At 51.4% G+C, this 17,446-nt stretch overlaps 1 protein-coding gene across 1 annotated transcript; it reads left to right on the top strand.

The window, feature by feature from the left end:
* Positions 1 to 3,503: 3,503 nt before the first annotated feature.
* On the top strand, positions 3,504 to 13,168 carry RBP3 (retinol binding protein 3). The gene is given in 5 exon segments (XM_019718074.2): positions 3,504 to 4,940; positions 4,942 to 6,552; positions 8,764 to 8,975; positions 10,855 to 10,997; positions 12,500 to 13,168. Coding segments are annotated over 5 exon segments (3,912 nt in total). The 3' UTR covers positions 13,009 to 13,168.
* The last annotated feature ends 4,278 nt before the right edge of the window (positions 13,169 to 17,446 follow it).

Raw genomic sequence — 17,446 nt, 5'->3', positions numbered from 1 at the left:
CTCTATCCCTACCACCTAGACTACACCAGAAAGAGTTTGACATTAAAAAACAAAAAGTTACACTATCCCTCACTAAGGGAATGGATCAGTAAGTTATCAGAGACTGTTATGCAGCCATTAAAAGGATAAACTTTATGTATAGGCTTCAACTTGGAAGGACGTTTAAGTGAAAATATTGCAAATTACTTTGCATACTATTATGAGATGACACAAGATAGATGGATAAATAGATAGACATCCATAGGTAGAGAAGGATAAATTTCCTACATATGTTCTTCCACATATGAACAGAAAAACGTTAGGACAGCTACACATTAAACTATTACTATTGGCTGGGTTAGAAAGGCTTTAAAAAAGGGTTCAAAAAAATATTTTTCACACATTTATACATTATTTAACTTGTAAAAGTGAATATGTTTTACTCTTATTTTTTTAAAAGTTAAAAGAAAACTAATTAAAACACAATAAAGACAAGGTTCAACTTGCTCTGAAATGCACCCAAAAAAATATGTTGGCTTGAGGGTTAGAGAGGGATCCAAAGAGACAGAGGTAAGATATAAACTAAAGAAAGCAGAATAAAATGTCAGTGGTGGAATCTAGGTAGATAGTACATGGATATTTGCTGTACCATTTGAAAATGTCCATTATGAGTTTCAAGGGAAAAGCTAACATGGATGATAGATTAGATAGATAGATGATAGATAGATAGATAGATAGATAGATAGATAGATAGATAGATAGATATGGCTGGGTGAGTGGCTGAGTGGGTGGATAAATAGCCACAGAGACAAGGGCTCTGGCCACTGCAGAAAGGGAATTCGCAATGTAACAGACAGCTGACTGCTTCCTGAATTGCCCCGGCTGCAGGCATGCTCCTTTGGACTAGCCCAACAGCAGCACACCTTTTGAGTCATTTAATCTTATGCCGTGGTCTCTGCGGGTGTGCTCTGGAGTGAGCACCAAGTCTGGGCATTTCTGAGGCGTACAGACTCTCCAGACTCTACAGACAGAGGCCTGCGAAAGGTTTGGGGCCTCAGAAGCACTCAGTAACCCAGGGTCTTAAAGGCAACCTCTGAGTCTTTGCTTATATCTCCCCAACCCACCGAGGAACTCTGATCACAGGCTTTCATTCACCAACTCCTACTGAGTTCTCGGCTTCTTCTTTATACCCACTAATACTGGTACAACAATACTCTGAGGCTTTTCTCCTTCGGAGGAAGACAACACAGAGCAGTCATGTCACCTAATCTAGGTCTCTGCCCTAGAAAGCAGTAGGGTTGGGGGGCCTCCTAAGCCCACACTCTTGACACTTCTGCCCTTGTAGCTGTTTGTACAAGTGAGGGAGAACGCAGGGGTTTCTGACTCCATCCCAACGCCAAACTCAAACCCCAAATCACAATGGGACTCTGTAGCCCCTGGGTCAATGGCCAACAAGGCCGGATGGAGAGGTGGAGAACATCTCCTGTCTCCCACTCTGGGACTTGCCAAGAACATGCTCTCCTCAGCTGCTGCCACCTTCTCATGCTCTCTCTTATCTGGGGGCCAGGACATACCTGGCTCCTGGAGAGTATGGAGAACTCCAGGACAGAATTTCCTCCCACTGAGCGCAGGCTACACCAAGCAGGACAGGTTACCTCTTCTTGCAGGCACTATCTAACTCTGGCAACCCAGTAACTTGCAACAGACCCCAGTTCAGTTTCTCCTCTGTGAGGTTCTGGGCCATCAACTAAAATCAAGATGCAGCAACAGCTCCAGGCATCCCATCCTGAGACTGCATCGCAGTAAGAGTCTGGGAGGAGCGCTTTCCCTAAAAGATACTTACTCCTCAGAAGACTGGGATGCATGTTCAGAGCTGTGATTCCCCACGTGGAGGCAGAGCAGAAGGCCCAGTCTTTCCAGCAGGGACTAGGGGGGCCTTATTATTACAATAAATCAGGCTCAGTTCATTGGCTGCAAACAGTGGAGTGATGTGACCATATGTCACTGGGCATTAAACAAATCCTAATGAGCTAAAAAATATGTTTCTGTTAGCTAATTGACCTCTTTGGCCTTCATAAACATCCTCAGATAATGATTTCCAGAGAGCACACTGTGACTCTCAAGTGTGCTGAGAAAGCCTCCCTGACCCTAAGGCCACCTCCTCTGGCTGCCTGCTGAGGCACACGTGTGCCTGCCTGCTATCTAAACAGCCCAAGAAGTGTGTGCTGGAGATAACAGGGCGAAATAATAGTAAAGCCAGGCTGCTCTCTCAGCACTCTTCCCTGGCTGTGCAACTGCGCTTTGAGCTGTAATTGTCTCTGAGCCATAGTTGTCTCATTTGTTAAGTGAGAGCAATGCCCACCCCTGGAGGAATGCAGAGAAAAAGCAGTTCTAGGATGTAGGCGGGACCCGCAACCCTTCCATGTGAAGGAGCAGGAGCTGGGAACCTGAGAGGCCAACGGTTCGTTCACCTGGAACTGACTCATGTGCCCTGGAACTGGCTCATGTGTCCTGTGCAGGTGGGGAGAGTGATCTGAATATCTGTGGGGCCTGGGACCACAGAGACTCAAGACCTACCACTCAGTTCTCCCTGCAGGCAGTGGACAGTGAGCCAAGCCCTCAACCAGCAGAAGAATGGACACCCCTTGGATCTCAGAGCTAACTTCATCTGGCCTGGAATCACTGGTTCCATGACACCTGGAAAGCAGGTCCCCTCCTCACTCACCCAACCCCACACTGAGGTCCAGACATGTCATTCTTATTGTTTGAAAGCTGTCGGGAGAACACTCTGGTTCCCTGGAGTCATCAGCAAGATGTAAACTTCAAGCCCTGAATGTGATAGAAGTCTTAGACTCAACCTCTACACTGTCTGAGCCGGTGACCCCACAGGCTTTTTCTCTCCACTCCCACATCCCCCCACCTACTAAACTGATTCTTCAGCTATAAAGCAGAGATAACTAACAAGGAGAACTTATCAGTAATTGAGTACTTCCTTCTCGATTACCACTGTGACGTGCTTTACTCACAATAAGTGAGACACTTCCCAAAGGCCACAGAGCAGAGTTGCAAAACCATGCCTCCAATGAGTTCTACCTAATTCCAGAGGCATGGATCACTCAGTGTAGTGGGGAAATGCTATTTTCTTGCAGGTTAATAACTCCACTTCGTAAGGATGCTTGTCAGCTGGTAAAACATGGAGTACAGTGCCAGCATGTAGCAGGAACTCACAAGTAAATGAGAGTTTTTTCAAATTACTATGCCCAGAGATGACACAGCAAGATGATATTTAACATACCCTCTGGGTCAAACTACCTCGGGTCCTTCTGCACAGTTCCCGGGGTTGTTGTGCTTGAATCAGACAGGATTAAAGGATTACTGGAAGTGGAAGCCGCAACTCAGCTCCTGCGTTTAGCCCCAGACCTTCTCTCTGCCAGCTGAGAAGGGCAAGGAAGAAAGGCAGTGCTGTGGCTTGCACGCAGTCAAGGGAGCTTTAGTACAGGAGCCGGCCCTCCTTCTGCATCCCCATGACAAGAGAATGGGCCCTGCTTTTCTCCACACTGCTCTGTGGCCTGGCTGGCTCCACACACCTCTTCCAGCTGAGCCTGGTGCTGGACACGGCCAAGGTACTTCTTGATAACTACTGCTTCCCGGAGAACCTGATGGGGATGCAAGAAACCATTGAGCAGACCATCAAGAGTCGTGAGATCCTAGGCATCTCAGACCCTCAGACCCTGGCCCATGTCCTGACAGCGGGCGTGCAGAGCTCTTTGAACGACCCTCGCCTGGTCATCTCGTATGAGCCCAGTGCCCTCGTGGCTCCCCAGCAAGCCCCAGTGCTCACCAACCTCACAGAAGATGAACTGCTGGCCCGGCTGCAGAAGGTCATCCACCATGATGTTCTGGAGGGCAACGTGGGCTACCTGCAGATGGACGATATCCCGAGCCAAGAGGTGGTGAGCAAGCTGGGGGACTTCCTGGTGGCCAATATCTGGAGAAAGCTCATAGGCACCTCTGCCTTGGTGCTGGACCTCCGGCACTGCACTAGAGGCCACGTTTCCGGCATCCCCTATGTCATCTCCTACCTGCATCCAGGGAACACGGTCCTGCATGTAGACACCATCTATGATCGCCCCTCAAATACGACCACTGAGATCTGGACCCTGCCTCAAGTCCTGGGCGAGAGATACAGTGCTGACAAGGATGTGGTGGTCCTCACCAGTGACCACACGGGAGGAGTGGCCAAGGACATCGCTTACATCCTCACACAGACGCGCAGGGCCATCGTGGTAGGCGAGCGGACTGTAGGGGGCGCCCTGGACCTGGAGAAGCTGAGGATAGGCCAGTCTGACTTCTTCCTCACGGTGCCTGTGTCCAGGTCCCTGGGACACTTGGGTGGGGGCAGCCAGACCTGGGAGGGCAGAGGGGTGCTGCCCTGTGTGGGGACACCTGCAGAGCAGGCCCTAGAGAAGGCCGTGGCCATTCTCACGCTGCGCAGGGCACTGCCAGGAGTCCTGCGGTGCCTTCAGGAGGTCCTGCAGGACTCCTACACCCTGGTGGACCGTGTGCCCGCCCTGCTGCACCACCTGGCCAGCATGGACTTTGCTGCCATGGTCTCTGAAGAAGATCTGGTCACTAAGCTCAACGCCGGTCTCCAGGCTGTGTCTAAGGACCCTAGGCTCATGGTGCAGGCTGTCAGGCCCAAAGAAACCTCTTCTGGGCCGGAGACTGGAACCGATGAACCCCCAGAGGTGGCCGCAGAAGTGCCAGAGGATGAGGTAGCCCGGCAGGCCCTGGTGGACTCCGTATTCCAGATGTCGGTGCTGCCGGGCAATGTGGGTTACCTGCGTTTCGACAGGTTTGCCGACGCCTCCATGCTGGGGGTGCTGGGCCCGTACATCCTGCGCCAGGTGTGGGAGCCCCTGCAGGACACGGAGTACCTCATTATGGACCTGCGCCAGAACCCCGGGGGGGCCATCCTCTGAAGTGCCCCTGCTGCTGTCCTACTTTCAGGGCCCAGACGCAGGCCCCGTGCATCTCTTCACCACCTATGACCGCCGCACCAATGTCATGCAGGAGCACTTCAGCCGCACGGAGCTGCTGGGCCAGCACTACGGCTCCCAACGTGGGGTGTACCTGCTCACTAGCCACCGCACAGCCACGGCCGCTGAAGAGCTGGCCTTCCTCATGCAGTCACTGGGCTGGGCCACACTGGTGGGCGAGATCACGGCGGGCAGCCTGCTGCACACCCGCACCGTGCCCCTGCTGGAGACGCCGGAAGGCGGCCTGGCGCTCACCGTGCCTGTGCTTACCTTCATCGACAACCATGGGGAGTGCTGGCTGGTGGGCGGTGTGGTGCCCGACGCTATCGTGCTGGCCGAGGAGGCTCTGCACAGAGCCCAGGAGGTGCTAGAGTTCCATTGCAACCTGGGGGCCTTGGTAGAAGGCACAGGGCGCCTGCTGGAGCCCCACTATGCACGGCCAGAGGTTGTCGGGAAGACAGCCGACCTGCTTCGAGCCAAGCTGGCCCAGGGGGCCTACCGCACAGCCGTGGACCTGTACTCCCCGGCCTCTCAGCTCACAGCTGACCTGCAAGAGATGTCTGGGGATCACCGTCTACTGGTGTTCCACAGCCCTGGTGAGCTGGCAGCAGAGGAGGTGCCCCCACCACCCCCTGCTGTGTTCTCCCCAGAGGAGCTTTCCTACCTCATCGAGGCCCATTTCAAGACAGAGGTGCTGCCAGGCCAGCTGGGCTACTTGCGTTTTGACGCCATGGCCGAGCTGGAGACGGTGAAGGCCATTGGGCCACAGCTGGTACAGCTGGTGTGGCAGGGGCTGGTGGACACAGCCACACTGGTCATTGACCTGCGCTACAACCCTGGTAGCTACTCCATAGCTGTGCCCCTGCTCTGCTCCTACTTTTTTGATGTGGAGCCCCGCCAGCACCTCTACTCTGTCTTTGACAGGGCCACCTCGAGGGTCACGAAGGTGTGGACCCTGCCCCAGGTGGCTGGCCAGCGCTACAGCCCCGACAAGGACCTCTACATCCTGATGAGCCATACCAGCGAGTCGGCAGCTGAGGCTTTTGCTCACACCATGCAGGACCTGCAGCGGGCCACAGTCATCGGGGAGCCCACAGCTGGAGGGGCACTCTCTGTGGGTATCTACCAGGTGGGCAGCAGTCCCTTATATGCCTCCATGCCCACACAGATGGCCCTGAGCACCACCACAGGTGAGGCTTGGGACCTAGCGGGAGTGGAGCCCGACATCATTGTGCCCATGACCAAGGCCCTCTCCACAGCTCAGGACATAGTGGCCCTGCGTGCCAAGGTGCCCACTGTGCTGCAGACGACCGGGAAGCTGGTTGCCAATAACTATGCCTCCCCTGAGCTGGGGGCCAAGATGGCTGCCAAACTAAGCCATCTGCAGAGCCACTATTCAAGGGTGACCTCAGAAGGGGCCCTGGCTGAGATGCTGGGGGCTGACCTGCAGATGCTGTCTGGGGATCCACACCTGAAGACAGCACATATCCCTGAGGATGCCAAGGACCGCATTCCTGGGATTGTGCCCATGCAGGTGAGATACAAGGGAGACTTGGCCCAGCATAGTCCCAGGAGGGAGTTGACCAAATGTCCTCACATCCAGGGCTCTGAGCACGGTTCAAGACAATGGCTTCCAGACTTGTTTTCATGCTTAAGTTTTCACCAGTCACATCGTTTTCTCTCTCTCACTCTGTTATCCTATGCACTCCCCATGCCCATGGGGTCCCTGAGCACCTCTGTAGAACATTGGTACCCATAGGAACTCAGTTTGAAAACCCCTGGTATAGAAGGAGCTTCACTCTCGGTTGAGTGGAAGGCAAGTGTTTGCAGGGCTTCTCATTGACAGTCAAATAGGTCACAAATGAGAGCACTACGATTTCCTCCTCTGGAAATGTGGGGTTTCTGTTAATGCTCCCCATCTGCCTGCCTCAGAGGTCCACAGTTTGTGTGGATGAGTTGGGGGATGGAGACAGGGAAGCAGGCAAAGGGCCTGGCCTCACAATGCCTTGGAGCTAAAGCATGCAGCCTGGACACGGGCCCTGGAGTGGTCAGGGCTGCCGGTGCACAGCCCAGAGAACCACAGCCATGCGTTTTGCTTGGTTAGGTACTGACTGCCTTCTCCTCCCCTCCCACAGTGCAAAGCACTGCATTGTGAAGAAGCTGCCCTTGGTAGACATGTGGCCTGATCCAAGGGCCAGCTGGATGGGAAATTCTGAGTGAGGCTGTTGTGGTCAGAATATATGAAGCCAACACTGAATTTTTTGGAAACACTGAAAAGGTGAATCATTGCTGAGGAGTTTTGCTGCTGGGTGGATGAGGGAAAGTTCTCCAGGCGAGTGGCCAAGGTGAAGCATAGGATTCACCAGGTACTTCCATCAGCATAGAGCCCTATCAAAAGCAGCATTGACAGCATCTCTCCACATTGTTTATCATCTGTGATTTCACTGCATAGTCAGGGCAGCAGTTATCTTGGGTTCCCTTGAAAGCAGGGCCTGAGACAAGGGATTGAGTGCAGGCAATTCATGTGGGAGGTAGTCGCTAAAGCAGGAGTGAGGGAGCAGGGAGAGTGGGAGGAAAGGAGAAAACTCTGACAGGTGGGTACGTTATTGAGACTGTTGCTTCTGAGGATTCCAACAAGACCTTGTCAAGTGTGAGGAATGCCTCCTGGAGCCGTCCCTCTGAAGTCCCTGTTCTCCATTGGCTGAGAGTCCCCCAAGGGACATGAACTCTCTCAAACTGTGGGGAAGCTTGGAGAAGTTCCAGAAGTAGAGAGTAGAAAAACAGGGGTGTGCTGGAGGCAGGGCCCTGTCACCTGGGGTCAAGTTGCAGCTGAAATCACGGGAGGGCTGAAGGCGCCAAAATCATCAACTGCAGAATTATAATCCCATTTTACAAAAAGGGGAACTGAGGTCCAAAAGGGTGCAGGGGAGAGTGGCCTGTGGCCAAAGAGCTTGTGAATGAGGGCAGAGCAGGGCCTACAGACTATGTGTCCCAGTCAACAGTGTCATCCGTGTCAGCTCCTTGCTTACAGTCCAGCCCACAGAGCCTTTTGCCTTCTAGCCGCCTTGGAGAGAAAGAGGGCAGTCCAGGCATGTTGAGGGAGCCTCGTAAGGGCCAGCACTGTACTAGGCTCACAGAGCCTCCAGATTCCAACTGAGGGCTCACTCAGTCAGAGTTCACATGTGATGTCACATGTGGATTCAGATTCTGGCTCTACCACTTACTGGCTGTATGACCTTGGGCAAGTTACTTAATCACTCTGTGCTTCAGTTCCTCATTGAAAACAGGGGGATAATGGTGTCTCCTCCACAGGGTGGCCATGGGATGATGGCAAGTGCTGTGAAGTGCTAAGCACAGGGCCAGGGCCCTGGGAACAACTCAGGGGCCCAGCAGCTAATGACGCCCCTCTCCCTATCTTGGGGAGAGGAAAATGAGTTCAGGGCCATCATAAAGTGTCTGGTCAGGGGAGACAGAGTGGAGACAGTGCAGGGCCTTTCAGCTCCAGACAACAGGGCTTGGGGTTGGCACACGTGAGCATTCTCAATAAGGAAGCTGGCGACCACACGTGGGTTCATATCCTCGGGCCACTGCCCACATAACCCCCAACACCGTCTGAACAGGTCCTGGTACTTACTACCTCTTTCAGAAATGTTCCCTTCACATGCCCTTAGTATTTCTCATGCTGTGAAGGAAATCCATGTTTTCTTGCCCCGATTTTAAATTCTGCTCCTCTCCTGACACTGAGCGGGACCTCCCAATATTCCAAATCCCTTCCGCAGGTGTCTTTGAAGACCTGATCAAGTTTTCCTTCCACACGAATGTGCTTGAGGACAACATTGGCTACTTGAGGTTCGACATGTTTGGAGACTGTGAGCTGCTCACCCAGGTCTCAGAGCTGCTGGTGGAGCACGTCTGGAAGAAGATTGTACACACGGACGCCATGATTATTGACATGAGGTCAGTGGGCCGGCGGTCAGTGGTTCCTTGCCATGTCAGGGAAGCTGCCGGAAGACAATCAAAACTATGGGCCCAGTCAGGAAGAAAAAGGACCCCAGGACACAGGACAGCAGCTGAAAGAGACTAGGTCACCTGGCTATCAGAGCTCTTGCCAGCTAGCCCAGGGTTCTGGTTTAATTGACTGGGTGAGAACCTAGCACTGCTAGATTTTTCAAGCTCCTCCAATGACCCCAATGTGCATTCCAGGATGAGAATTACTGGGCTGATTCAGTGGTCCCCAGATGTGCCTGGTCATAGGATTCCTTGAGAGGGAGAGGGAAGAGGGACAGGAAGAACACTGTTTCCAGTGCCCCAGCCCAGCCATACTGATTCCAAACCTCCAGGATGACAACCGATGATCTATATATTTGACAGGTTCCATCCCAGGTGTTCTGAACATCAGTCATGTTTGGCACAGATGGGCCTCCACCTGTGGTTATGGCTCACATCATACAGTCAGCCCACGACCACCCTTGTCATGAAAATGAGGAAGCCAGAGTCCCAGAGAGAATTTTCAAATAGCCACTATTATTGCAAAAAGAATTATTTACCTCACAAAAGGATTGTTGGAGGGACACTTTCAGCCAGCCACCACCCTTCTGTGCCTCACAGAGGTGTGTTTCCCTCAGAGAACGGGGAGCGGGAGGGGGAAGAATGCCCTCGGGCAGTGGCCAGGACCAGGCCCCCTCCCAGGTCCACTGGCAGGCTTGCTCTGGGCACCTTCCGTCGCATGGGGTGGGGCAAGCTGCTCCCCTGGAATGCAGACAATTCCTACTCCCACCCACCCCCACTACTAGAGAGCCGCAGCTGGGATTGGCGGAGATGGAGACTCCAGCTCTGGGAGCTGGCCTGCAGCATTCCCATGGTTCTTAGCACTCACCACGTGGCTCTGGAGCCCAGAGTCTGGTTCTCCTCCCTGGCAGAGAAATGGATGTGTGCCCAGAACTGGAGCTCGGGGACTTCCGTGTGTCCCTCTGATCTCTTTATTCTTCAAATGCTCTATTAAACATCCCAACAAACCTCATGCTAAGCCCCTATCTGCTTAACTGTGCCATCCACATTTTTAAATAGGGGGAGGGCCAGCCCACAGGTGTGCTTTGCTTAACAGCCCTTCCAACCTGAGGTTTGGAGGTTCAGATGCTGAAGTCATGTGCCCTGAAGCCAGGCCAGGCCATCCTAGACTATCAACCAGAAGAGGCTCCTAACACACTGCCAGCCAGCACTCTTCATTTCCCAGATAAAGAGACAGGGTCCCAGGGAGGTCACAACATGGGGTAAATCTGTATGGTCTGGGACGGACAGAGGCTCCCTCACTTCCAATGTAGTTCCACAACTCTGAACACTCCACCACACTACGTGCCACATTAGGACACCTCAACTAAGATGCCTAGTGGATTTTGTGAAATTATCGAGAATGCACCTGGGGAGAACCGTGCTCCCAAAATGTGTTCTGCTCACAGACAGCATGGGTGCAGGGGAGTAGTCCATGGTCAGTAAGTGGGGGAAATCTATCAATAAGTTCCTGACTACAGGACTTTGTCAGAGCCTTTAATGTAATTATACAATATATATCACACAATGTATTAACATGTGATCAAAAGGGGTGGGTATGGCATGCAACATATTCTAAATGAATTTGACCACAAAGTCTCTTATTCTCAAGAGACTAGTACTCCGGGGAATGCCAACCAAAGAATTCTGTAGGAGGAGGAAGGGGCACTAGACTGAGGCCGCCTGGAATTAGAACCCTCCACAGGACAAAGATCAGGGACTCCCAGAGGGACACCTTGCACCTCACTGTGAGCTCCGCCCTCGGTAGCCTTCCACTGCCTTCCCTCAGGTGTAACATCAGTGGCCCAACCTCCTCCATCTCTGCCCTGTGCTCCTACTTCTTCGACGAAGGCCCTCCCATTCTGTTGGACAAAATCTACAGCCGGCCCAATGATTCCATCACTGAGCTCTGCACCCACACCCAGCTTGCAGGTGCATGCAGAAGCCTTCCCCTTCCCCTTCCTGTTCTCATTCTAGAAGCTTTCAAAAATTAAAGAAAGACAGTTTGGGTTTAGGTAAAAATAATAGTAAGTGGAATTTAAGTCCCTGCCTTATGCCATGCAATGTGCACATAAGATCTTTAATCCCTACAAAACTCATACCATTATGTCCATTTTCTAGAAGAGAAAAAAGAGTCTCAGCTGGATAGAATATCCTGTGTAACATCACTCAGCTAATAAGGTTTGTCTAAAACCTAAACGCCTCCAATTCTCCCCACTACAGCCATCAGCCTGAAAGACAAATGTAGAACTAGAAGGATCCCCCCTGCCCATCACCAAACCCCACAGGGTTTCCAGTGCTTATCTTACCTGAACTCTCAGCAGCAGCTCAGCACACCTGCCTAAAGAAAGTTCTGATGCTGCCAGGGCTTCTGTTCGCTGTCCTGGGCCCAGAGCAGTGGCTACAGGAGCAGCGCGGGCCCCACACTTCACAGAGCCACGACTCTCCCAGCACCTCCTCTGGTGGATAGCCTCACTCCCTCCCCCTTGCCCAGTGCAAAAAATCAAGGAACCTGAACTCCCTTCAACAATAGGTATATGGATATGACCAGAAAAGCACCTCACAACTTTCCTTTGTACACTTCCTTACCACACAAGAATTTGGGAGGAGCTTCCAAGACACACGTTCATATAACATTGTAAAATGTAAATTAAAAATCAGAACCAGGTGAATTCTAAATTGAAATAGACTTTGAAGACCAGAAGTTAAAAATAGACTCAGCTTTTTACGTCATGGGGTCCTAGAACTGTGACATCCAATATGGGAGCCACTGAGCATGGATATGTGGCTCATATAAACTGTGATGTGTAAAGTGTAAAATGGATGCCAGAAAAGCATTTAAAATATCCCATCAATAATTTTATTGATTAGTTTTTTGAAGTGAACATATTTTGGATATATTGAGTTAAATAAAACATCATTAAAATTCATTTCATCTTTTTCATTTTTTGCTTGTTTAATGTGCCTACTACAAGACTTAAAATGAATTCTGTGGCTCACATTCTGGCTCACGTTGCATTTCTATTGGACGTCACTGTCCTAAAGGCTTGTCAAGTCACAAATTTGGCTCTTCTGAGGGTCCAAAGTGAAAAAAAGTCTGGTCAAGTTAGTTGTTCTCATTATTCATAAAAAGGAAACACTCTCTTTTCTCGGAAAAGTCAAGCCTTTTCCTATTACTTGGTGATAAAAGAAGCCGTGTTGGGGGTAGAGGGCTCCAAAGCACTTAAAATACTCAGAATTGGGCATACTTTCTTATCCCCATTTTACAGATGCAGAAACGGGGGCTCAGAAAAGTGGAGAGACTCTTGTGTGAACACAAGGGTGCAAAACTAAATCACAGAACCTCCTCTCTGTGGGTCCAGCCCCGATGGAGAAGGTGGGTCTCCCAGGGTGGTGACTTGACTCTCCGTCTTGAAAGGCCTTCTCTCTTGCAGGTGAACGCTATGGCTCCAAGAAGAACGTGGTCATTCTGACCAGCGGTGTGACCGCTGGCGCTGCGGAGGAATTTACCTGCATCATGAAGAGGCTGGGCCGGGCACTTGTTATTGGGGAGGTGACCAGCAGGGGCTGCCAGCCTCCACAAACCTACCACGTGGATGACACCCACCTCTACATCACCATCCCCACTGCCCGCTCAGTGGGGGCTGCGGACGGCAGCTCCTGGGAAGGGGTGGGCGTGGTGCCCCACGTGGCTGTCCCTGCAGAAGCAGCCCTCACGAGAGCCAGGGAGATGCTCCAGCACACTCTGATGAGGGTGCAGCCCGGCCCCCGGGAGGGCTTCCGTGGCCAGAGCCCCAGGGTAGGCGGGACCTCTGGGCCACACACCAAGGGCACTCAGGTACGTCCTGTGGCCACTCCAGCACCCCTAGATGCAGGTCAAAGGGGTCTGCCTGGGTCCCCCGCGGGGCAGGAAAAGGGCCTGCTGAGCTCTGATGAGCCTTAGAGTTGAAAGGACCATTGGGGCTCATCCATCCTGTATGGTCACCCCTGCCTGCATCCCCTGTTTGAACACCTAGGGACAGGAAGCTCGCCCTCTCCACAGTAGTTATTTGGGGAAGGTGAAGTCCTGGTCTACCCACTCCCATGCGGCCTAATCACCAGTCTCCCCCCAACACCCACGCTGTCAGCTAGAGCAGCTTTGTCCTATAGTTACAACATGAGCCACAGATACCAGGCACATGTGTCAATTTAGAATTTTTTGTAGCCATATTTAGAAAAGTAAAAAGAAGCAGGTGAAATTAATTTCAATAATATGAGTTATTTAACCCACAGTAGTATCATTTCAACATATACTCAGTAAAAATTAATTACTGAGTATCATTACAACATATACTCAGTGAAATTAATTTCAATAATATGAGTTATTTGACCCACAGTAGTATCATTTCAACATATACTCAGTAAAAAATTATTATACGTGAGATGTTTTTGTACAGTCTTTGAAATCTTAGAGCACAGTACCGTCTCACGCCCTGCATGTCTACCAGTCACCCGTAGCTGGTGGCTCCCGTGTGTGGGACCGTGCAGGCCCAGAGGTATGGGGCCCCCACACCCTGGCACACTGTCCTCACTCTGCCTTCCCGTCATCTGCATTTCCCCCATTAGAGCACCTCCCCCACTCTGCCCTGGGATCATTTCTGTCGTCACCGTGCTGAGTAGCCCTCTAAACTGCAGGTTCCCTAAACTCTCCATGCCCAGTATGAGATCATCACTGCGCCCTCCCCACGCTGCCTGGCCAAGGCCTTCTCACATAGTCACACCTCCGTCCAAAAATCAGGCCAGAGATCTGGGAGTCACCCCTTACTTTCTCCTGTCTGCCGCCCACCCCTCCACCATGTGCCCACACAATCATCAGGACCCCAGAACAGTTATCTGAGCTAATAGCACTGTTCTAGACCCACCTGCCATCCCTCTCTCTTGTCTTGTGGTCCTGGTTCTATGCCTAATTCCCCACCGTAGCTTCCTGCCCATTTCTGTGCCTCGGCCTACAGCCAGAGGTACTGCTCTGCCATGCAACCTTCTCATGTCTCCCCCGGCTTGAGGACCCTTCATGTGCCCACTGCCTGGTAGTGAGAGGGGCTGGCCCAGGTTGTCATCTGTTTCCCCACCCCCTGGGCTTTTCCCTGGCCTGTGGATACCTGGACCCCAACCTCAGGAAAGGGCCTGAGGTGTGTCAAGTCTCCCATGCTCTCTAACGCCCTCTGCTCCCCAGGACCTGCTCTGGCGTCACCTGGTCAGATTAAATCCTTTGACTTCTTTCTGCACTTCCTCAGTCGCCTGGGCACCCCTGCCACAGTGCTTGTCCCTCTCGCATCATCAGTCTCCCTGACTATTCTGTGGGGCCCTCGGGGATGGGAACTTAGCCTGGTGGTCTCTGCTCCTCCAGCCCAAACAAGCCTGGCATCTGGTGAGAAGGGCTCAGCACACCATGAATGAATAAATGAGTGAATGAATGAGGCCCCTCTCCCCTGAAAGGGCATTATGATGTGATGCAGACACTCAAGGGGTTTTATTTCTCTGCTCCTCCTGGAAACGTGGTGGGGAGGAAGATCAGTCAAGAGTGAACAGGGAGGGCTAAGGGCAGCCCCTTTGACCTGCATCCAGGGGTGCTGGAGTGGCCATAGGACTCCAGCTGAGCTGCATTGTGACAACACGAGTGACAAATGGATTATAAAGCACCTGAAGGACTCTCAAAGCTGGCTCTCTGGGACAAGACAGGACGGGAGGCTTCCCTATCGTTTACCAAACCCAGACCACCCCTGGGCACACAAACCATTGGGTCATTATGTGGAGAAGGGAACACAGTGGCATGCTGGGCCCATCTACTCCACCTGCCCCCACCTTGGGGCAGATCCTAAGGGCATCAGGCCAGCCACAGCAGGTGGTAGAGGCAGAGAAGCCCCAGGGGACCAGATGTGAGCAGCAGGGGGTGGGGACGAGGTACCATGCTCGTTAGGGCACAGCAGAGCACAGCTGTCCCTGACCAGGGGCTGACAGCACAGGCCAAGGTGGACGGGATGGAAGGTTGACTCTGCATCCTGGGTGTGTTCTGACAGAAACAAGCCATACATCAGCCGAGCTCTATATAGTTAGGAGAAAAGGTGACCTTCCCCATCAGGATCCTTGCTGAAGACTTGATTCACCCGACCACAAGGCAGTAGGGGCCAGGGACCCGCCCAGGGGACAGCTGAGAAACCCCTCAGGTCCTCCCTCTTTAAGCTGGACTGGAGCACCGGAGGAGAAGACCAGCTCTTCCTCCATCTCACCCTGCTGCTTCCTGTATCCCTGCATCTGCCCACATAGACCAACATACAGCCAGTGGCCACGTTGGCATGTCAGTGAGGGCTCTGGCTACCCACACAGCTTTAATACAAGGAGAGGACATGGGTCAGAAACAACAGTGATGCAACCCAAAGCACACTGGTGGGCAAGGAAACTTTCCTCCAAGGTCCCCCCTTGAGAGTACCCATCTCACATCTCCTGGTCCCCATAGGATTAGTGCCATCTGGCCTAAAGACCTATTCATTGCCTGGCTGACCAGGGCAACTGGCTCTGAAAATAGCCTCCTAATCCAAGCATCTTAGAATAGCAAGGGTACCAGAGGCCACTGGCTTCCTGTCTCCTGCCCCAGGAAGCACAGGATGGCCAGGGAAGAACAGTTGAATCTGAAGAACCCTAACCCTCCTCCCAGCAAGCACTGCCTCCTCATCCCCATTCAAAATTGGTTTCTAAAAATTCTTTTCTCCTAAGAAGTAGCACAAATCAAAACACATCGGAGAATGGTTGACTTGTAAAATAAAAGGTTTATTTTCTATGGAACTTGTATCTTGCTAATGTGATCGTCAGACCTCCCACATGACTTCTACTACAAAAAACAAAAATATTATGCAAATAGCCAGGGTGTATCAACCATTTCTCTGAAGACAGTGGCTTGCAGGGGAGGCCTGCTGCCTCTAAGAGGCACCTTCCAAAATAAGGGCACCTTCCAAAACAAGGGCACCTTCCAAAATAAGGAAGGATCCAAGGTACACCTTGACACAACTTCTGCTGACTTTCACCCTAAGGAGAATTATCTTCCTGTGCCCAGAGGAACAGGGTGGTATGATGAGGTTAGCAGTGCCAGGAAGAGTCCCTGGCCTGTTCAAAGACTGGGACCATAATGGAGTTAGGGGTCTCCAGCTGATGGATCCTGCCTCTCCCCATCACCACCATCACTAATGTGCTTCCTTAAGTCCATGCCATTTTGTCCATTAGTGTTTAAAACATAACTGAATTAGCTGACTTCTAATTTCACACACGGGCAGCATTTGGCCTGGTGTGGAGGAGCCTTCACTCAGAACATATGAGCTCCACTTTCACTAACCTAATTATATGGTCATTTGAATAGGATCCATGGTCTAAGAATCAGGAATTGGCCAGAAGTTGAATCCAGGATCCCAGCCTTGCCAAGGTTTTACTTCTCTTCCAGATAAAAACAGAAAGAAAAGCATATCTTGGCTAAAATGAAGAACTAAAATATATCTGAATTCTTATTTAGCCTCATTAGCACATCTGGTGGACTTTTATAAATCTTAATTGAATGACTGCTGGACCATAATTTATTGAGCTATAATTAGCCATTTTTCCAGCAACTATCAGTATTTTCCCTCCAGCAACTATCGGTATTTTCCCTCCCCTTGTCTAAAAGTTAGCAAAGCCTTTCTCTTCATTGACTCAGGGGCTTCTGTGTTACCTAATGACAGCATTACCAGAAAACCACCAAGATCCAACACCCTGGGAGAGGTGGAGGAGAGAACATAGAGCACGTTGGACAACAGCAACAGACACTGAGGCAGCATGGGGAGATGGCATGATGCTAAGAGAGGGTGCCTTCTTAGCTGGGGGGAGTTAGGGAACTTTCTCCGGACTTGAAAGGCAGGAGAGGAATTTCAAAAAGACAGATTTCATATTCTACCAAAACCACAGGACTGGGGTGCAGAGCAGATTAAACCTGACATAGAGAATTGAAGGAATGTGGCAATTCTTACTCCAGAATTGTAGAAGAAAATTCATACCTGCTGATGTGATGTTCTGTGGCAACATCACCAGCCAACCCTTAACTGGTACAGAAGGTGGCAAAGAGAGCCTGGGAAAAGTCACCATTAAAAGTGACTACTCTCCAGTAGATCCAAGAGAGCAGGAGAGAAGAATGGATGAGACAGGATTCAACTGCCAAGGGGACCTTGGGAACTCAGCCTGGGTACAGGTAGGAACTGCCACATTCATAAGCGATACATCATCACCTCTGTAAGTCATCTTTTAGTTTGTCGATTTAAATGGTTGCAAAGCAACTTGCATCTACATCAATTTTTACCAAAATAAACTCCATCTTGAAAATTGAG

This window comes from Rhinolophus sinicus, linkage group LG07 (assembly GCF_036562045.2).
Source record: "Rhinolophus sinicus isolate RSC01 linkage group LG07, ASM3656204v1, whole genome shotgun sequence".
Taxonomy (NCBI): domain Eukaryota; kingdom Metazoa; phylum Chordata; class Mammalia; order Chiroptera; family Rhinolophidae; genus Rhinolophus; species Rhinolophus sinicus.
This window is presented reverse-complemented; position numbering and strand designations above follow the sequence as displayed.